At 45.9% G+C, this 21,981-nt stretch overlaps 1 protein-coding gene across 3 annotated transcripts in view; it reads right to left on the bottom strand.

Moving 5' to 3' along the window:
- ATP9A (ATPase phospholipid transporting 9A (putative)) overlaps positions 1-21,981 on the bottom strand; it is a 159,265-nt gene that overhangs the window by 79,574 nt on the left and 57,710 nt on the right. For all 3 annotated transcript variants that reach the window (XM_032255980.1, XM_032255977.1, XM_032255978.1), the window contains exons 5-9: positions 12,270-12,328; positions 10,907-10,958; positions 8,866-8,960; positions 4,026-4,106; positions 2,054-2,129 (exon numbers count right to left, since the gene is read on the bottom strand). In XM_032255980.1, coding sequence (XP_032111871.1) covers positions 2,054-2,129; positions 4,026-4,106; positions 8,866-8,960; positions 10,907-10,958; positions 12,270-12,328 — 363 coding nt within the window. The remainder of the gene's footprint in view (positions 1-2,053; positions 2,130-4,025; positions 4,107-8,865; positions 8,961-10,906; positions 10,959-12,269; positions 12,329-21,981) is intronic.

Genomic DNA, 21,981 nt, shown 5'->3' with positions numbered 1-21,981 from the left:
AAAAAAAAAAAAAAAAAAACAAACCTGCACATGTACCCCCTGAAAAGAAAAGTTGGGAAGAAAAAAAATAAATCCACTGAGCACCATGTTTAGGATTTTCTGTGTCTGTACTATCCTTCCACAAAAGGTTTAGAAAAGAAGAAATGCTGAACTGTCCACAAGAAATGAAGTACATCGTAGTCACATGGCTGTCTAGTAAGGAGGCGGGCACACCACAGGCAGTCGTGAATTTCCAGCCCTGCCTACGCCAGATGCAACGGGACATGGCAACTTCAACCTCAGCGTGCTCTCATCTCCTTCACCACCTCTCTATTCCACCCAAAGACACAAGCGTTTGACACTGACATCAACCATTCTAAAGTATATTGCTTTTCATTTTATCTTTTTTTTTTTTTTTTTGAGACAGAGTTTCACTCTTGTGGCCCAGGCTGGAATGGAAGTGAAATGACACAATCTTGGCTCACTGCAGTCTCTGCCTCCCAGGTTCAAGTGATTCTCCCGCCTCAGCCTCCCGAATAGCTGGGATTACAGGCAGACGTCACCATGCTTGGCTAATTTTTTATATTTTTGGTAGAGACGGGGTTTCACCATGTTGGCCAGGCTGGTCTCTAACTCCTGACCTCAGGTGATCCACCCGCCTCAGCCTCCCAAAGTGCTGGGATTACAGGCATGAGCCACCGCAGCAAGCTGAGATAGTGCCATTGCACTCCAACCGGAGAAAAAAAGTTCCGGTTTTAAAAAAAAAAAAAAAAAGCCAACAAGTAATTTACAAAGAAACAAAACAGACGGATTCAAAGATGACCACCTGCCAGGTAATCTAGGAAATTCAAACTAAACGAGATACTTAGTTTTCAGTCAAATTATCAAAGTAGTAATTAATTATTTGTTAATAAATGACTTGAAAGTAGGAAAAAATTGGTTCAGGCAATGTGGATGTTAAGTGGTGAGGGGTGGAATGTGAACCTCTGCACGCCACGTGCCCTGGGTGGCTGTGCTTAGGCGTGGCCCAGGCGTGACCGTGCAGAATATCTCACTCTTTAGTCATCCAGAGGACTGAGAAACATTCCAAAGTTTGATGAAAATAAAGGCAGGAAGTGGAAATGAAATGTGGCAAAAAAAAACCTCAAGGGAGGGCCGGGCGCGGTGGCTCACGCCTATAATCCCAGCACTTTGGGAGGCAGAGGCGGGTGGATCACAAGGTCAGGAGTTCAAAACCAGCCTGGCCAACATGATGAAACCCCATCTCTACTAAAAATACAAAAATTAGCCAGGCATGGTAGTACATGCCTATAGTCCCGGCTACTTGGAAAACTGAGGCAAAAAGAATTACTTGAACCTAAGAGGCAGAGGTTTCAGTGAGCCGATATGGTGCCATTGCACTCCGGCCTGGGTGAAAATGCGAGACTCTGTCTCAAAAAACAAAAAATACAAAAATTAGCCAGGCACGGTGGTGCAGCCTGCAGTCCCAGCTACTCGGCAGGCTGAGGCACAAGAATCGCTTGAACCCAGGGTCAGGGGGCAGAGGTTACAGCGAGCCAAGATCATGCCACTGTACGCCAGCCTAGGTGACAGAGTAAGACCTTGTCTCAAAATAAAAACAAAAGCAAAAAAAAAAAAAAGAAAGAAGAGGCACCAATGTCCGCTTCCTCTTGGTGTTTAAACACAGACACTCCAGCTCAAGCCTACGCCTTTCCTATGAGCTGGGGGCCCGATGCCACAGTCCCAGCACCACATCCCCCACGAACAAAACCTCCAGCCACTCAGAACGTCCAGGCTGCCTCCACCTCTGGTACAGATTAGAATGTCAATCTGAATGGCAATTAGAGCTATTCCCGGAGTGGACGCTGCGGAAAGGTCCACAGGCCATGCCAGCTTCTCCCCCAGGCCCCTCTAAGTGTCCGAGCTGCAATTAGATGTCAGTTTAATTCCCTGGAGGTGGCGGAACAAGTGGAAAATGCCATTTGACCGAGCACTAATTTTTCCAACTGACAGATGATTATTCTAATTACAAAAGGATTTTCTTTCCTTTTCAAATTGCTACCACATTCCTCACCTGATGCGACCACGGTGCCAGCCCACAGCGTGTTCTCTATGCTGAGGCTCTCGCTGATCGGGGGGTCGCTGTCTTCCTGGAAAAGACCAAATGGACACACGTTCACCCCGAGGCTTCCCCAGAATCCACAGGCTGCTTCCGGCCTGCTCTGCTCGAAACAGAAGAGGCTCCCCCTGATGAAACTGAGGGCTCGGTTTGGAAGCCGACGGCTCCACCATGAGGGGAGGTCTGAGCTTTTCTACTACTGCCCTTGGGGTTTTCATCTCCCACAGAAATACGTGAAAAAGTTGGTCTGTGATTTAAAACGTGCAGGCCTCAGTGGGGAGCAGTGGCTCATGCCTATAATCCCAGCACTTTGGGAGGCTGAGGTGGCCAGATCAGGAGGTCAGGAGATCAAGACCATCCTGGCTAACACAGTGAAACCCTGTCTCTACTAAAAATACAAAACATTAGCCGGACATGGTAGTGCACACCTGGAGTCCCAGCTATTCAGGAGGCTGAGGCATTGAACCCAGGAGGCTGAGGTTGCAGTGAGCTGACATCACGCCACTGCACTCCAGCCTGGGTAGCAGACCAAGAATCCATCTCAAAAAAAAAAAAGGTGCAGGCCTCTTAGCACTGAAAAATGTTTTACAAGGTGAGAATCAAAATGTAAAAGCAAACCACTCAGGCTGTTTGCAGGCCAGCTTTGTTTGTGGCTTACAGAAAGAGAACGTGGACAGTGTAATGTGGGTTCTAGAAACGTGTTGACCCATATTCCTAAAATAAATTTTATTTTTTTTTTCAGACAGAGTCTCACTCTGCCGCCGAGGCTGGAGTGCAGGGGTGCAATCTCGGCCCACTGCAACCTTCGCCTCCCAGGTTCAAGCAATTCTCCTGATCTCAGGAAATCCACCCACCTCAGCCTTCCAAAGTACTGGGATTACGGGCATGAGCCACCACTCCCAGCCTCCAAAAACAAATTAAATCCAAATCTAATTTCCCTTCTGAGAGGTCTGGAAGTGGCTTAAAAATTATGAAACTGGCAGACAGGATTTGTATGAATAAAAGAGGACAAAGCCAGGCACGGTGGCTCACGCCTGTAATCCTAGCACTTTAGGAGGCCGAGGCAGGTGGATCACCTGAGGTCAGGAGTTCAAGACCAGCCTGGCTGACATGATGAAACCCCATCTCTACTAAAAATACAAAAAATTAGCCAGGTGTGGTGGTGCACGCCTGCAATCCCAGCTACTCAGAAAGCTGAGGCAGGAGAATCACTTGAACCCGGGAGGCGGAGGTTGCAGTGAGCCGAGATCACACCACCGAACTCCAGCCCAAGCAACAGAAGCAGACTCTTGTCTCCCCCCTCCCCGCCCCCCGAAGAAAAAGGCCGGGCGTCGTGGCTCACACCTATAACCCCAGCACTTTGGGAGGCCAAGACGGGTGGATCACGAGGTCAAGAGATCGAGACCATCCTGGTCAACATGGTGAAACCCTGTCTCTACTAAAAATACAAAAATTAGCTGGGCATGGTGGTGCACGCCTGTAGTCCCAGCTATTCGGGAGGCTGAGGCAGGAGAATTGCTTCAACTCAGGAGGTGGAGGTTGCGGTGAGCCGAGATAGCGCCATTGCACTCCATCCTGGGCAACAAGAGTGAAACTCCGTCTCAAAAAAAAAAAAAAAAAAATAGAATATAGATCCATCTGAAGGACACAGAAAGAAAAACTGCTTTCAGGTGTCAGAGTTCATGTGAATTACAGCAAACGCTTGGCTCTAAGTTATCAGGTCATTCAAGCTCTTCCAAGGCCGAAAGAAAATTCCATTTGTGTCGACCTTTACTAACAAACAATACGCCGGCTTTCAAGGTGGTGCCTTCTTTATGTCCCCACCCGGCATAAAACTATTTCCTGACAAAGAACTGTCTATACTTCTTGGCCTTCATCCCTTACACACTCTCGGTGATAGGATCCCGTGTGAAATAAGCTCACTTACTCGGGTAAAGGTTCCCACAAAGTTGTGAATGTCGATATTTGGCTCTTCTGCATACACGTACGATCGAATCTGAAGAAGGTCCTGTTCAACAGAAGTCACATTTGGGAGTCAAGCAAAGTCAGTTCACAATTCAAGACTTCAGGAGGTATCCGCTATTTTTCAAAAGTAACTGTATTTCCCAAACAGAGCAAACAGGCTCTGAAAATTACAGGGGAGGTGGAGAGGAGAGGAGAGTCTCTGTTAAGTAAGTTTAGGAGTCGCTGCATACAGTATCTCAAGACACCCTTAGAGACTCTACAGTGAAGACCCTTATTTCTGTCCATTTACCCAGCACCGTCCAGACTAGATGGAGTGATATTTCACACCTATTAATACCCTCAAAAGGGGCAGATTCTCCTCTGCTAAATTCTGGCTTTCAAGACTTGTTTGTACCATTGGAAATACTCCTTCAGGCCAGGCATTATGGCTCATGCCTGGAATCCCAGCACTTTGGGAGGCTGAGGTGGGTCGATCACTTGTGGCCAGGAGTTTGAGACCAGCCTGGCCAACATGCTAAAAACCCTGTCTCTACTAAAAATGCAAGAAATTTAGCTGGGGGTGGTGGCAGGTGTCTGTAATCGCAGCTGCTCAGGAGGCTGAGATAGGAGAATTGCTTGAATATGGTAAGCAGAGGTTGTACTAAGCTGAGATCTCACCATTGCACTCCAGTCTGAGCAACAGAGCAAGACTCTGTCTGGAAAAAAAAAAGAAAAGAAAATACTCATTCAACAAATGATTACTGGGCATCTACTCTGTATAAACCTCTGGGAAGAGCTGAAAAAGCAAGTAAGAACACCTCACACCCACAAGGATGGCTGCTATCAAAACAAAAGCGAAAATGAGTGTGGTGAAGATGCGGAGAACTTGGAGGCCCTGTGCACTGTTGGTGGGAACATAAAATGGTGCAGCAGCTCTGGAAAACAGCACAGCACTTCCTCAAAAAATCAAAAACAGAACTACCACATAATCCAGCAATTCCACCTCTGGGTATACACAAAAGAAATGAAAGCAGGGACTTGAAGTGATCATCTGCCCACCCATGTACAGAGCAGCATTACTCACAATAGCCAAGAAGGGGAAGCAACACAAACATCATCAGTGGGTGGATGGCTAAACAAAGTGTGGTCTCAACGGACGAGGGAATAGTACGCAGCCTTAAAAAGGAAGGAAGTTCTGACATGCTACAGTACCATGGACCTTGAAGACGTTATGCTAAGTGAAATAAACCAGTCACAAAAAGACAAAAACTATGTGATTCCACTTACAGGTGGAACTTAAGAGTGGTTTAATTCACAGAGACAGAAAACAGAAAGATGGTTGCCAGGGGCTGGGCCAAGGCAGCAAATGAAGTTACTGCTTAATGAGTCCAGAGTTCGAGTTGTGAAAGATGAGAAAAGTTCTGAAGTTGAACACTGCTGATGACTGCATGACAAGGTCAATGTACTTAACGCCACTGAACTGTGCACTTAAAAATGGTTACAATGGCGAGATCATGCCATTGCACTCCAGCCTGGGTAACAAGAGTGAAACTCCGTCTCAAAAAAAAAAAAAAAAAATGGTTACAATGGTAGATATTATGTTATATGTCTCTTAGAACAATTTTTTTTTTTTGAGACAGAGTCTCGCTCTGTCGCCAGGCTAGAGTGCAGTGGCGCAATCTCAGCTCACTGCAACATCTGCCTCCTGGGTTCAAGTGATCTCCTGCCTCAGCCTCCTGAGTATCTGGGACTACAGGCTCGTGCTACCATGCCCAGCTAATTTTTTGTATTTTAGTAGAGATGGGGTTTCACTATGTTGGCCACGATGATCTCGAACTCCTGACCTTGTGATCTGCCCACCACAGCCTCCCAAAGTGCTGGGATTACAGACATGAGCCACCGCGCCCAGCCAGCACAATTTTTTTTAAAAAAGCAAACAAGAAGTCAATCTTAGGTGATAAGAAAGACTAAAGGTGAACCATCGTGGCAAAAACTCCATTTCAAAGCATCATATGAGTAGTGGCGCAAGACAGGTACAGTCGGGGGAGCAGCGGTCGCTTTCAGAACAAAGGATAAAGGAAGCAGACGGGGACTGGGTAACAGGAAAGGCAATGGAGCGGGGAGGAGGGAAGCCCGGGAGGAGGAAGGGACAGGCCAAAGCGCAGAGTGGAAATGGAAACAAGGTTCAGGAGCAGACAGCCCCATCAGGCGGCGACAGGACAGGGAAGGAATCCCTGCACTGGCACAGACAGTTCCCAAGAGGAAATGGCAGGGCGGGGCCCAGATCATGCAGCAAGTTAAAGGCCAAGCTAACAATGTATGATTACGTGGGATAGACACCCACTCCTGCACTCACACAGAGACACGGCATGGGGACAGGAGGTTCTATTCTAGAGTTGGCTTTTTCTCCATTGCTTTTCTTTTAATAGCAAGGTAATCTGCTATAGGGGCTCTTGAGTTCCCATACTCGGCCAACTGCCTGTTGGCCAAAGATGAGGCTTTGCACAAACAGAGCTAAGAGCAAACCCCAGCCCCCATGTACCAGGTGTGTGAATCTGGAGAAAGGAATGACCCCTCTAGTCTGTCTCTGGCCTGTGAAACGGCCACACCACCGCTACATTTTAGGGGGGCAGTACAGAGTCACTATGGGGCCTGGCTTCCACACCTGCTGGCCAGGCCTGAAGCAGCCAGATGAGCTAGAAGCAGGTGTCTGGTGTGTCTGGTCTCAAATCTGCAGCTCCTGCCAACAGCCTGTTGTGGCATGTCCCCAACCCAGTCATTTACAAGTTTCTTTGTACCTTGCTTTTACCTGACCTTTTAAAGGGAAGTAGGAGTGGTTTCTAGAAAAAAACAGGGAAGCAGGAATTGCCTCACTAGATAAATTTTGCTTATAACCAAGATACCTCATTATAAAGTGTTAGATAGACCAAAAAACGCCCAGAAATATTAGAGAACGGGAAATGGATATATTGTAATAACCACGTCTTGGAATATCGTGCAGATGCAAAAGAAAATGAAACTACACTCTAAGGCCGGAAGTGGTGGCTCACGCCTGTAATTCCAGCACTTTGGGAGGCCGAGACGGGTGGATCACTTGAGGTCAGGAGTTCAAGACCAGCCTGACCAACATGGTGAAACCCCAACTCTACTAAAAATACATTAGCTGGGCATGGTGGCAGTGCCTGTAGTCCCAGCTACTGGGGAGGCTGAGGCAGGAGAATCGCCTGAACCTGGAAGGCAGACTTTGCAGTGAGCCAAGATCATGCCACTGCACTCCAGCCTGGGTGACAAGCACAAGATCCATCAAATAAATAAATACATAAAGTAATTAATTAATTCCTGGTTTAAAATTAACAGTAATAATGGTGCTATTTCGCTTTTTATTAGCCATGACAAATCATCCACAGGGTGGCTACATTTCTTGTTACGTCAATCTTGCCAAGACATGGAAGTTTCCTCCTTCCTCAGGGGACACAGTAAGGAGTGGCTTGGATCCATGTGGCGTGAGCACAGGAAAGCTTCTGTGTCCCATTTCATCCTTCCAGACCTCGGTGGGGCCTGCCAGTCACTGGGCACTTAAGCTACACTCAGCCAACTACTGTGGCCCTCCTCTCAGCCTGGGCTTCGCCCCATCATACACACTGGGGATATGGCAGAGAATACAACAGGCAGAGCCCACCCGCAGGGACACTGCCTGGAAGTGAGCGAAGCAGGAATGCAGGGAGAGGTTTGCAGAAAGAGCCTCTCCAAAAAGGAGACACGTGCGCAAAAGCTCAGTGGAGTGTGGAGATGCCCCGCCAGGCAGACTCGCCAGGGGTCAGAGGGCTCCCGGTGGAGGAAATGGCAACAGCCAACATCCAGAGGCAGAAACACAGTCAGTGAGAGGCTGGCGGGCAGGGGAGAGCGGGCCAGGCACTGAGGTCGGATTCCCAGCAGAGAGACAAAGGAGAAGGGGCTGAAGACGACAGCAAGCACCGCAGAATGCATTCTCAGTAAGATGGGAAATCTTTGGAGGGTTTTTATATTAGACACAGGTGTCACTATGTTGCCCAGGCTGGAGTGCAGTTGCTATTCACAGGCACAACCATAGCCCACTGCAGCCTCCAACTCCCGGGCTTAAGCCATCCTCCCAACTCAGCCTCTTAAAGAGCTGGGACTACGGGTGCCTGCCACTGAGCCTGGCCTACCGTCGTAGGTTTTTTGTTTTTGTTTTTGTTTTTGTTTTTGAGATAGAGTCTCACTCTGCCACACAGGCTGAAGTGCAGTGAAATGAAGGCCACCTCAGCTCACTGCAACCTCCACCTCCTAGGTTCAGGTGACTCTCCTGCCTCAGCCTCCAGGGCACCTGGGACTACAGATGTGCACCACCACATCCAGCTAATTTTTATATTTTTAGTAGAGATGGGGTTTCACCATGTTGGCCAGGATGGTCTTGATCTCTTGACCCCATGATCCACCCACCTCGGCCTCCCAAAGTGGCGGGATTACAGGCGTATGCCACTGTGCTCGGCCCCTTCGTAGGTTTGGTGCAGAGGACTGACATGCTCTGGCCTAGCTTTTAAATTCTGGTGAGGCACCTTGGCAAGGTTTCTTATGGTTTTCAGCTTCCCATGAGAGAGCTCACTCTCCGCACTTGGGGGTCTGCCTTTGGCCTGGCCAGATCTGTGGAAGCCACCAAGTCCCAGAGGCTCTCCAGAACCCCACGCTCCCTCACCAGCCCCACTTCAGAGCTGACACCCCATGCCTGGCCCCCGGGGTACCTGAGTTTGAGAACCTCCTAACACAGGCTGTCCGCATGGGCTTCTGCAGGGAAAGCTACTCACAGCGGCAGTGGGGAGCCTCTGTGTGCAGGCCACAGGGAGGCGAAGCTTCCAGTCCGTCTCCCCATCCAGCTGATCTGTCCGCAAGAAGCATGACCCTGTGGAAGGAAGTTGGGCACTGTCACCTTCACCCCAAGGACCCTTCCCCGGGCAGCTCTGGGCAGTGGCTGCTCTGGTCCTTGTAAAAACAGCCAACCGATGGCCAGAGACCACAAGGGAAAATAATATCCTATTTCCCACTTCTTCCATAATCAGCTCTGAGGTCAGAAAGATCCGAGTTCAAATCCCCACTCCACCACTGTGATCCCGAGCTAGTTTCTTGTCCCTGTTAAACTTCAGTGTCTGTGAAATGTGGAGAAACATAGACCTCGCAAACTTGCTGTAAGGATTCAGTGGGGAGACAGAGCGGTGGCCAGCACCCCAGCATTCCGAGCCGTCTGGCCAGGCATCGCCAGCACCTTCTCAGGACCCAAACCGCCTGAGTGCAGGCCCAGGCTCTGCCGCATACTAGCTTTGTGCCCTGATGGCGGCCTATCCTCTCTACGCCTCGGTTTCCTCATGTGTAAAAGTGGAGCTAGGAACAGCGCTGACCCTGCAGAGGCGCTGCAAGGACTAAAGAACTGATCTGTACAGAGCTCAGAACAGTGCCGATCAGTCCAGGCCAGCGCCAGTTCATTATGGGCTGGCACATTTCCGAGGCGTATCTTTCAGTCTCACATACAGATCCATGCGAGTCGTCAGCTACATCTTCCATCAGACAGAACGTGCCCCATTGCAGTTCAGACTTTGAGAACTATTTATGTAGAGCACTCATAATTTTGTGGGGTTTGTTTTTGTTTTGTGGGTTTTTTTTTTTTTTTAAGAAAAAAGAGCATGCTGGGGCCCTATTCCGTAATGCTCTGTTTGCACTAAACAGGACGCTAGAATGAATTTCAGGACAAAGCTGCAGTTTTTCAAAGACTGTTTTAATCTAGTGCCTTTTACCTCCTGTACTGATTACTCATTAGTATAAAATTTTACTTTAATTCCATTCATAACGAAATGTGTCACAGTGTCCTCAAAGGCATATGAATGTCAATTTTTCAGGTGTTCAGAAACCTTCAATTATGCCAGATAAGGGAAAAACAGCCTTGATTCCTCAGAACAGCTTCAATAACAAAAATTAAAACTAAGGCTATTCAGGCCAGGAACGGTGGCTCATGCCTGTAAGCCCAGCCCTTTGGGAGGCCGAGGCGGGTGGATCACCTGAGGTCAGGAGCTCGAGACAAGCCTGGCCAACACGGTACAACCCCATCTCTACTAAAAATATAAAAATTAGCCAGACATGGTAGTACACAGGAGGCTGAGGCAGGAGAATGGCTTGAACCCAGGAGGTGGAGGTTGCAGTAAGCAGAGATCGCACCATTGCACTCCAGCCTGGGTGACAGAGCAAGACCCTGTCTCAAAAAAAAAAAAAACTAAGGCAATTTTAGCAGACTGATAGAGTGGGCAGGCAATGGCAGCTGCCATCCAAGGAAATAACTGTCAGGTAAGAGACTTCAGAGATTCTCACCCCGCAAACTCAGGCTACAATAAATAAATCAACAGGTCCTATGGCAATGTCCCCCGACTCATGAACGAAGGGCAGAAAAGATGCCCACCCCTCCCCAGTTTCTGTACTGCCCCCACTCAAGACACGTCTCCTGATATCAGCTTAGAAGAGAGGGGATTTCTATTTACTTCTACATGTTAGAAACACTTCCTCATCCCAGCTCCTGCAGCGGAGCTTAACACAGCCCAGGGAGGAAAACCAAGGCCACTGTACGCGTGACTTCCCCAGCTGCGAGTCAGCCGGTGCTTGACAAACTGTATTTTTTTAATGACCAAAATCTATTGACTTTTAAAGACCAACACTGTTTGAAAAGAATGGTCTATTGAAAAAGATGCTTTTGATTTACCTCCATGGGTCCAAAATGATATCTACTTTGTGACATTTTCAAATGATTTTTCCTAATTACCACTGAAAGGTTAATGGTTATTTTCCAAATTGATCTCAGATGTTTACCGTTTTTTTCTGATGTCCTCAGGAAGATCATGTCGGCGGGGACCCGCTGGTTCTGTGTTATGAAAAGAAAGACTTACTGTGAATGAATGCCCGTGTGGCGGGGGTGGGGGTAGGAGTTTCCGCCCCCACCCCCAACCCCTCGGTGGGTTTGGAGGTGGGGGATGAAACTCACAACCTCTTTTAAGCTTCTGTCTTTGTCAAAGACAGATTTGGGGATTTACGTTGTTTTGAATCTGCAGAATCATGCACACTGCTGCTACTTTACTAATCCCCTATCAAAATCTTATCTTGGAAAGAGAGCTTCTAGTTTTCTGGCGAATTCAACCATTACCTCCTGAAATCCCGAAAGCCTGCCTCCCCAGCTGGCTCTCTTCCAGGCCGTCTGCTGAGACTCAAGCCAGACCCTCCGCTCACGTTTTCTGCTTCTACCAACTCCCCAGCTTGATGTTTGGCTTTTAGTGGATTTTAATAAGGAACGAAAGTAGTAGGAAGCAACAAAACCCATTCTGAAAAAAAGGGGGAGGGGGACAGCCAGCAGACCCCATTTAATTATGAAAAGAAAAGTATGTGATAACATAGAGAGGGTTTGTGTGGCTCTTCTGGGCTGCCACCTGCAAGTTTCACTTTACCTCAAAGTAGCTTTGAGTTCTTGGATTTAATCCTTTTAAAAGAGCATAGCTCAATTTCTACAGAAACAAGTTAAGACACAACGCTTTTCTAATCAAATATTATTCCAAGCCTCTCCAGAGCCACCCCTGAAAATCCAATACCTTCCAAATATACACACTAGAAAAAGACATGGGTGTTTGCTAATGTGACAAACACACTGACATGGCTATTTTTTAAACTGTATTTTGGGTCTTTTTACTGTTCTCAGGTTACAGTTAATCCCTGCTCCCATAAAATAATAGACAAGCACAATGGTTACATCAGGACATGGCTCAAAAGGTAAACGAGGTAAATATTGTAAGTGTCTATGTAGTAAGCTGACTTCTAGGAAAGATTTTAGGATATTTTTTATCTCAAAATAATAAGCACATCGAACAGAATTGAAACTTGTACTTGTGTTTGTAAGCAGGATTCTGGCTAACCAACCCATATAAACCTTGAAGGGGGGGGGGGGGGGGGGGAGAGAGAGAGAGAGAGAGAGAGAGAGAGAGAGAGAGAGTGTGTGTGTGTGTGTGTGTGTGTGTGTGTGTGTGTGTGTGTGTGTGTTTGTTTCACAGAAAAGAGATTTTCTCCCCAGGCAAAGTTGTTGGACAGAATCCCAAAATGCATCATTCAATTTGTCTGCCAGATACACAAATTACACGTTAGAATACCTGAAGCAGCATTCACACGCACGCTTCCAGATCCTGCTCACCTTTTCAACGATGATAAGGTCTCCAACTTGGATGTTGGAACTCTTCACCTTCACCGTGCCTGCAAAGCAACAGGTTCAAGATACACCACCATCTTAATTCATTCAATTCAACCTGTCTTTACAGAAGGTCCAGCCTGCAAAGCCAACAACGCGATATGCCCAGAAGTACGTGCTCCCACCCACGGCTGCCGCCAACCCCAGCACCATTATCTCCTGTCCCTCCAGGAAAGGGCTCATCTGCTCCAGAGCCCACTCCAGAAGTCAATGCCCACTTCACAGGGCACTGGAATAACTTGTGCCCTTCATGAAAGATCATTTACCTTAATAGTGACTTAGATGGAAAGTACTGGAAGGAAAAAGTCTTAATTTTCAATACCACCAGAAAGAAAGAAGCTAATTCCAAATGACTGGTTTACTTTTTAATTTACAATTGCTATATGCTTTGATTTATATGATTATAATCAGACTATATAATTTTTGCTAGTTGTTAATCTAGATAAACAGTAAAAGCTAACATTAAATGCTAATGCTGTGCTCAGCACTGTACATATTTTGATGGTTTCATTTAATCCTCACAAGAGCCTTCCCATCTCTAGCTTCCAGACAAGGAAAGGAGACTCAGGATGCTCCACCTTCCCCTAACAACCCAGAGTTAGAACAGGCCAGTGCTGGGATCCGCACCTGCATCCGACTTCAGGGTACGGAATAAAAACAGTGAGTGCCAGGTGCGGTGGCTCACGCCTGTAATCCCAGCACTGTGGGAGGCCAAGGCGGGCAGATCACAAGGTCAGGAGTTGGAGATCAGCCTGAACAACATGGTGAAACCCTGTCTCTACTAAAAATAAAAAAATTAGCCAGGCATGGTAGCAGGCGCCTATAATCTCAGCTACTCAAGAGGCTGAGGCAGGAGAATCACTTGAACCAAGAGGCAGAGGTTGCCGTGAACCGAAATCATGTCACTGCACTCCAGCCTAGGCAACAGAACAAGACTTAAGTCTTAAAAAAAAAAAAAAAAAAATCAGTGAGTTCAGTGCAATCCAAAAAACATGACTGGGCTAGGCACAGTGGCTCACATCTGTAATCCCAGCACTGTGGGAGGCCAAGGCAGGCGGATCACAAGGTCAGGAGTTCGAGACCAGCCTGGCCAACATGGTGAAACCCTATCTCTACTAAAAATACAAAAATTCACCAGGCATGATGGTATATGCCTGTGATCCCAGCTACTCAGGAGGCTGAGGCAAGAGAACTGCTTGAACCGGGACCCAGGAGGCGAAGGTTGCAGTGAGCAAGATTGCACCACTGCACTCGAGCCTGGGCTACAGAGTGAGACTCTGTCTCAATAATAATAATACTACTACTAATAATAATAATGGATGAAAGAGGTTGGAGAATCAGAGTGGTGGCTGTCAACAAACGCTCTGTAGGAGAGTTGAGGCCAGAATTAGACAGATGAAGGACACTGTGTTTACCAGTAACAGACGAAAGGCAGCCTGGGATGCAAGAAAGTGGGACAAGTGAACAGCTAACAGCACACACACGGCCAAAGGCTAGAACTCCTTCAGCAAGACCCGAAGCATCAGGAAAGCAGGGAACAGCAAGACGGAAGGAGCCAGGTGGCGCCAGGTGGCCCCGCACGCTGTGAGTGAGCCCAGAGAAGAAGAGAGAATTTATTCTGGTGATGGGTAAAATTCACATACAGGGAGCAACACCACAAAATCTTTATGATACTGTATCTTATAACAAGCCCACATAACTTACAAATGTTCAGCTAAGAGAGAAATAAAAAATAATTATAAGGCCAAGCGTGGCTGACGCATGTAATTCCAGTACTTTCGGAGGCGGGCGGATCATCTGAGGTTAGGAGTTCAAGACCAGCCTGATCAACATGGAGAAACCCTGTCTCTACTAAATAAATTAGTCGGGCATGGAGGCACATGCCTGTAATCCCAGCTACTTGGGAGGCTGAGGCAGGAGAATCGCTTGAACTCAGGAGGAAGAGGTTGCAGTCAGCTGAGATCGGACCATTGCACTCCAGACCAGGCAACAAGAGCAAACATCCATCTCAAAAATATTAATAATTATTATAATAGAGCCAGGTGCAGTGGCTCATGCCTATAATCCCAGCACTTTGGGAGGCCAAGGTGGGCGCATCACAAGGTCAAGAGATAGAGATCATACTGGCCAACATGGTGAAACTCCATCTCTATTAAAAATACGAAAATTAGTCAAGCATAGTGGCATGTGCCTATAGTCCCAGCTACTTGGGACGCTGAGGCAGGAGAATCACTTGAACCTGGGAGGCAGGGGTTGCAGTGAGCTGAGATTGCACCACTGCACTCCAGCCTGGTGACAAAGCAAGACTCCATCTCAAAACTAATAATAACAATAATAATTATAATGAACCTCCATCTCCTTCAATAGTAGACGCCACAGAGTAAGAGTGAAATGGGAATCGTGAATCTGGTATTCCCTTGGTGTTTTCATTTGAATATTCAGCAAATACCCAGCATGCAGTAACCAGGATTTCCAGCTTTCATTTCTTTGGCTTTATGAAGAACTAAAAGACACCAAAGCCTGGGCAAGGTGGCTCACGACTGTAATCCCAGCACTTTGGGAGGCCAAGGTGGGTGGATCTCCTGAAGTCAGAAGTTTGAGACTAGCCTGGCCAACATAGTGAAACACCATCTCTACTAAAAACAAAAAAAAATTAGCCGGGCGTGGTGACAGGTGCCTGTAATCCCAGTTACTGAGGCAGGAGAATCGCTTGAACCCGGGAGGTGGAGGTTGCAGTGAGCCAAGATCTCACCATTGCACTCCAGCCTTGGCAACAAGAGCAAAATTCCATCTCAAAAAAAAAAAAAAAAAGAAGAACTTAAAGACACAAAATAATCTAAGTGCACAACTCTATGTTTTTACAGTGTCTTACAATATTTTATATTTTTAAAATACCATTTATTTTTAAGTACTTCACTACCACCGAGATTTTTCAGAACATTACAATTTTATTGAAACAACTCTCTTTAATTGGTTCCATAAGGTTTCATTTTAACTGATTTTTTTTTTTTTTTTTTTGAGATGGAGTCTCACTTTGTTGCCCAGGCTGGAGTGCACTGTCATGATCTTAGCTCACGGCAACCTCCACCTCCTGGATTCAAGCAATTCTCATTCCTCAGCCTCCTGAATAGCTAGAATTATAGGCACATGCCACCACACTCGGCTAATTTTTTATTTTTAGTAGAGATGAGGTTTCACCATGTTGGCCAGGCTGGTCTTGAACTCCTAACTTCAAGAGACCCGCCCACCTCAGCCTCCCAAAGTGCTGGGATTACAGGTGTGAGCCACTGCGCCCAGCGATTTTAACTAATTTTTATATGTCATTAAATTCTGTCATGAAACAGTAAGAACTGGCATCAAAAGGTCTGATACAAACACTGCTGACTTCTAGGAAGCACTCAGCTAACGGCAGTGAGCGAAGCCAGCCCTCGATTGTTGGTAAGACTTCTGGACTCTCCTAGTGTGAGCATCTCACCCTACTAAGTGAGTACCTAGCTTCTAATGGTACCTCATTTTCATAAAATATGACGTTAAACTCAATCCAATAGCTGGAGCCCTGGCATGCTAGAGAGAGACCCACTGGCCTCGTTTTATTACATCTTGGGCTTTGGTCAATATATTTAGAGACACTGGAGAACATCCAATTAAATGATTAGAAATAGGTAAAGAAGCCAGATGCAGTGGCTCACAACTATAATCTCAGCACTTTGGGAGGCTGAGACAGGTAGACTGCTTGAGCATATTAGTTCAAGACCAGCCTGGACAACAATGGCAAGACCCTGTCTCTACAACAAATACAGAAAATTAGACAGGCGTAGTGGTGTGAACCTTTACTCCCAGCTACTCGGGAGGCTGAGGTGGGAGGATCGCTTGAACCCAGGAGACTGAGGCTGCTGTGAGCGGAGATTGTGCCACTGCACTGCGGCCTGGGCAACAGAACAAGACCCTGCCTCAAAAAAAAAAAACAATAGAGAGAAATGGGTAAAGAGAGGGTCTAATTGGCAGAACGCTTTCATGGCCTGAACCACTCGTCTTGCTCCACTAGGGGGCAGAAGGAGAAACAGGCACAGACGCATGGTTTTTCTGGGAGCTCAGAAAGATCATAAATTCAACATGGCCCTCAGCGCCAATGAACTTTTCCTTCACCTGAGTTGCCCCAACTTACCCAAACATAAATTTACACATTGTCTTTCGTTTGATTACTAAAATTTATGCCGCTGATCTGGCCCTAGCGATCACACCGATCTTCACGCTCTCGTTATAGGCTCCCTCTTTAACTCAAAGAGAGCATATGTTTTCATTCTTATTAAATAATAATCGCCTAGGTACTCATGTGTACGTTAGCAGGACAGACGACAAAATCAGGGAGATTCTACTGAAAGGGTCGGCAGGGCTTTCTCTGTCACAGGTATTTTCCAAATTCTTCACATGAATTGTTTTTCCATTAAGCATAAGGTTGCTTTCCTAATAAGAAAAAGATAACAATTAAAATTTGCTCCGATTTTTAAGCGACCAGACTCAGATTTTTCCCTTCTGCAAGCGAGTCCTGATTTACGACCCACTAATGTGAACTCTGCCTCTCTCTGTCCATCTGTTCTGCCTCAACAAAAACCCCTTTAATCCTCTGTGTTTGCAGAGCAGTTTCTGAGTAACCCCAGCAGGCCAGTCCTTCACACAAACACACCTACTGTACAGACTGTCCATCCGCCAACAGAGCTCCTGCTCCACCTCCAAGGGAGGACACAGGAGCCACACCACTGGCAGTCACTTGGGTTTTTTAGCCATAGTCATTTATTAGCATTTCAGTGCTTTGGGGTTACCAGCCTCGGATGCGCAGCTTGAAAATGACAGCTTCCCAGACGCTCCCCTTCTATTGAGCCACTAGAGAGTACTGACTGTCAATGTGGACTTCTTGCCCCATGTTGCCTTTTTTGGTAATGAAAAATATGTAGTTTAGCTAGGCACGGTGGTTCACATCTATAATCCTAGCACTTGGGGAGGCCGAAGTGGGTGGATTGGTTGAGCCCAGGAATTTGAGACCAGCCTTGGCAGCATGGCAAAACCCTGTCTCTGTTGTTTTTTGGTTTTTGGGTTTTTTTTTTAATTAAATTGACCGGGTGCAGTGGCTTACGCCTGTAATCCTAGCACTTTGGGGGGCCGAGGTGGGTGGATCACAAGGCCTGTAGTTCAAGACCAGTCTGGCCAAGATGGTGAACCTGTCTCTACTGAAAATACAAAAAATTAGCCAGGCGCAATGGCAGGACCCTGTAATCTCAGCTGTTCAGGAGGCTAAGGCAGGGGAATCACTTGAATCAGGGTGGCAGAAGTTGCGGTGAGCTGAGATGGAGACACTGCACTCCAGCCTGGGAGACAGAGCGAGACTTCGTCTCAAAAAAAAAAAAAAAATGAATTAAATATCTACAGATATGTAGTTTAGGCCTTCATGCTGGACATTGTGTGTGTGTGTGTGTGTGTGTGTGTGTGTGTGTGTGTGTGTAATGAGAAACAATACAAATAAAACCAGAATGAAAAGGAGAAAAAGAAGCAAGAAGAAATGAGATAAAAAGCAGATACTGTTATTTACATTCCCATATTTACTGGAGTTTTCCACCAGCCAAGCACTAGGCTTGGCTGTCAGTATTTGACTAAAACGTCCCTCTCTAAGGAGCTCTCAAGTTGGTGGGGACAAAGAGGGAGAGAAAAGAGAGACCAAAGTGAGAAGTGGGGAATCACTGGGATTCAATGGTCAGAACTGACTTCCAGAATGAAAAACCTGGGAAGGTTGTGGACAGGGCTCAAACCTCGTAACTTCCAACCTGACATCAACCAGGGTTCTGAGTCTTCTACGTTGTTGCAAAAAAGCGGAACAACAAGATACAGAGAGGCAATCTGACAGAGAGGTTCTTGTTTTCCTAAGTCCCAGGAGAAAGAAAAACATCACTGACAGTAATTACTACCAATCTCAAAAAAGGGCAGGCACTCTCCCTGCAATTTACCTAAACAGGAAAGAAAATGAGGCCAGGCGCAGTGGCTCACGCCTGTAATCGCAGCACTTTGGGAGGCTGAGGTGGGCGAACCACGAAGTCAAGAGATCGAGACCTGGCCAACATGGTGAAACCCCATCTCTACTAAAAATACAAAAATTAAACGGGCATGGTGGCACACACCTGTAATCGGGAGGCTGAGGCAGGAGAATCGCTTGAACCGGGGAGACGAAGGTTGCAGTGAGCTGAGATCGCACCACTGCACTCCAGCCGGGCGACAGAGCAAGACTCCACCTCAAAAAAAAAAAAAAAGGAAAGAAAGAAAATGCCCTCCCAACACGCCCCTGACAGGCACGCTTCCCAAGTGCTCCTTGTTTGTTGTTGCTGGTTTTGGTCTCATCTTCCCCAGAGACTCCTGAGATGGAAAAAGGACCAATGCAACAACACAGGGCGCCCAGCTTCGGTGACGCTTTACTGCTAAATGTCTTAAGATGCTTCATAAATTTTGGGTTTTTTTCAAACTCAAGATCTAACCATCTGATCTTAATATTTTTTGAACAACCCCCCACCCCACCTTTTTCATTTTGCACTGGGTCCCACAGATTGTGTAGCTGATCCAGAAGAAAAGTAAAAACACCCAAGAATATCTTCTTTATAAAGTATGCAGGAAAACCTGGCCCGGTCCTGCGAACCAAGGCCACGGAACTCTGAGCTCTTCCCCTAAGACCTCTCTTCTCTTCTCTTCTCTTCTGAAGCCTGTAACGCCCCATCTCCAATACTGAGGCTCTAGGATTTTTAAATGCAGTTGTAGAAACTCGACAAAAGGTAAGAGATTTTTGCAAAAGTTAGGCGGAAAATTCTCTGCCTGACACATCCTAAATCAGGAAAAGTCTTCTAATAAATCTATCCCTTTCAGCTTTCGCCACTTCACCCAAGTCGTCTCTCAATCAGAGTTTATACCCGGGAACAAACTTCCAATTATTAGAGCTGTTTATTTCTGTAGCAACGGACCCTAAGCCTTTCATAAGCAAGCCTATTGAGCCCCAAACCATGGCTTCATGGATGACAGCTTCAGCATAAGAGCAGTTTGTCTACATTGCAGGGAGAAACCAGATGTTTCCCTTGAGTCAAAACAAGCAAATGACAATTCAGTCAAACTGCAGAACAGCCTACCAAAAAAAAAAAATTTTTTTTAATAAATTCCAGGGCACTAGTATGTGTGGGCCTATTTCGTGACCCTGAACACCTCCAGCCATACTTGCATTTTTCATTGTGCAGGATATTGATTGCTTTTGTAGATCTCCAACAACAGTCTCCATGCACTCACCCTGGTTAATGTATTACTCTTTAACTCACACTCTAATCTAACTATGACAGTGATGAGTTGTAAATTCTGCTTCATGTGTACATTTCCTGGGGTTGACATTAAAACGCCTCTGCAGACCCAGCAGAGTTCAGAGGTTTAAAGTTGAAATTTTCATATTCAAATAGAGTTGTCTGCATTCCCCAAAGCCAAAGAAAAGACTGTTACTTGAAAACAGGCAAAGAGTTGAAAGGATTATTATAAATAATCACTACCACTTCCTGGGGCTTTGTTTAAATAGTGGGAACTTACCCAAAAAAAAAAAAAAAAAAAAAAGTCTGCAGTTTAAATCTAACAAGTTTATACCCTACAGTGGCTTTTAAAATAAATATATAAATGGTCTTGCCAGTGTATGGTGACCGAAAGTGATGAAGCAGGCGAACACCCTCACAGGGGGAAATACCTTCCGGAATGATAGCAGTGCAATTTGCAAGTTTGAGTTTTTGGTGGGTTGTTTTTGTTTTGTCTTTTTTTAATTAAACAATAGATCAGTTTACCAATGACTTGTAATAAAATGAAATTGAGTACTTTGAAAGGAAAATCTGAACTTTGTGGATTTAAATAAATAACTTTATATCTGGGCCGGGTGCAGTGGCTCACACCTGTAATCCCAGCACTTTGGGAGGCCAAGGCGGGTGGATCACCTGAGTTTGGGAGTTCAAGACTAGCCTGATCAACATGGAGAAACACTGTCTCTACTAAAAATACAAAATTAGCCAGGTGTGGTGGCACATGCCTGTAATCCCAGCTACTCGGGAGGCTGAGGCAGGAGAACTGCTTGAACCCAGGAGGCGGAGGCTACAGTCACTGCACTCCAGCCTGGGCAACAAGAGCAAAACTCCATCTCAAAATAAATAAGTAATAATTTTGTATCTGTACAAGACAGTATGAAAAAGTATTTGGCAAAATCTGTTACAAATGAGACTCACTCATACCTGCTGATGCTCTGAGTCTTAGACACGACAAACTGCGAAGGGACTTCTTTGCTCACGGAATGGTCCTTGAGGTCCCTAGTGAAGGATCTTTGCAGCAGTCCTGCTGCAATAACATTGAAAAGTCTATCAATATAATCCTCTTCTTTAAAAAAATCATAAAGCGTATCTTAGGAATATAGAGTTTCAATTTAGTTAATGAATAGCTAAACAACTCCCTACATTATTATACCTTCCGACTAACCCCAATGACATACAACTCCAAAAAAGAAAAACGTGCATCCTTAGGTCTTGAAATTTAAGTCACATTAATTGCAATCCTGGATAATGGTGCAACGTGGGTTTTGTGCTAAACTGAAAAAATATATCCTCAAATGGAAGTAAGATCCTTGAGGTTACAGGAGATTCTGTAAATGGGAAAGGGTGAGCAGAGAACATTGCTGAACTATCTAGAAAGAACTGGAAAAGGAAGATAGCAGGTCAATTTTTTTATACCACATATGTAGGAGAAAGCTGAAGATATGCAAAAGAGCATAGACCTTTGGCTTATGACTTATGGTCAGCCTGCCCAGATGTCCCCAGCAGGAAAGAAGAATCAGCAATTGTGTTAATTATGCCTCTATTTGCACTTCTTTCAATGCTAATTGTCCGCTTGCTTCATTTAGCCCTTGATCAGAAGTCAGTCTGGGAAAGCATTCCTGTATGAAGACCCATGGAATTCATCTTGTGAAAATGCAAATCCAATTTCCCTCACCACCTGTAATAATCGAGGCAACCCCCCGCCCCCATTAAACTTTTGGCTTGGGAAGGCAAGAATAAAGAGAAATAATTCCTTCACTAATTATTCTTTTCCAATCCAACCCAATTCTCTTGAGTAGCAAAACTACGTTTTGCTGGGTCTGCTACAACTCCAAGATCTTCTCTTTTCTGGCTTTATTTCCAGTGCCACTGAATGCTATTAATTTAGGAAGACAGCTCTATAATTAAAACCATAAAAACCCATCAAGGTCTAAGAACAGCTCTTAAGTCTCTGATGTTTAAACGTGAATTTTAAGTAGGAGGAAAGGGGAGGCTTGTTTATCCAAAAGCACTACCCCATGTGGTTTTCAACAGTTTGTCCACCCTACAATGAAGAGGTTAGATTGATAAGTTTCTTTGGACTCAGAGATGTGTTTTAAAATGACTCAAATCTTTTTTTTTTTTTTTTTTTGTTTTGTTTTTTGAGATGGAGTTTCCTTCTCATTGCCCAGGCTGGAGTGCAATGGCGCAATCTCGGCTCAGCACAACCTCCGCCTCCTGGGTTCAAGCCATTCTCCTGCCTCAGCCTCCCAAGTAGCTAGGATTACAGGCATGAACCACCACACCCGGCTAATTTTGTA

The sequence above is a fragment of the Sapajus apella genome, unplaced genomic scaffold (assembly GCF_009761245.1).
Source record: "Sapajus apella isolate SASKATOON/1434 unplaced genomic scaffold, GSC_monkey_1.0 scaffold92, whole genome shotgun sequence".
NCBI classification, from domain to species: domain Eukaryota; kingdom Metazoa; phylum Chordata; class Mammalia; order Primates; family Cebidae; genus Sapajus; species Sapajus apella.
This window is presented reverse-complemented; position numbering and strand designations above follow the sequence as displayed.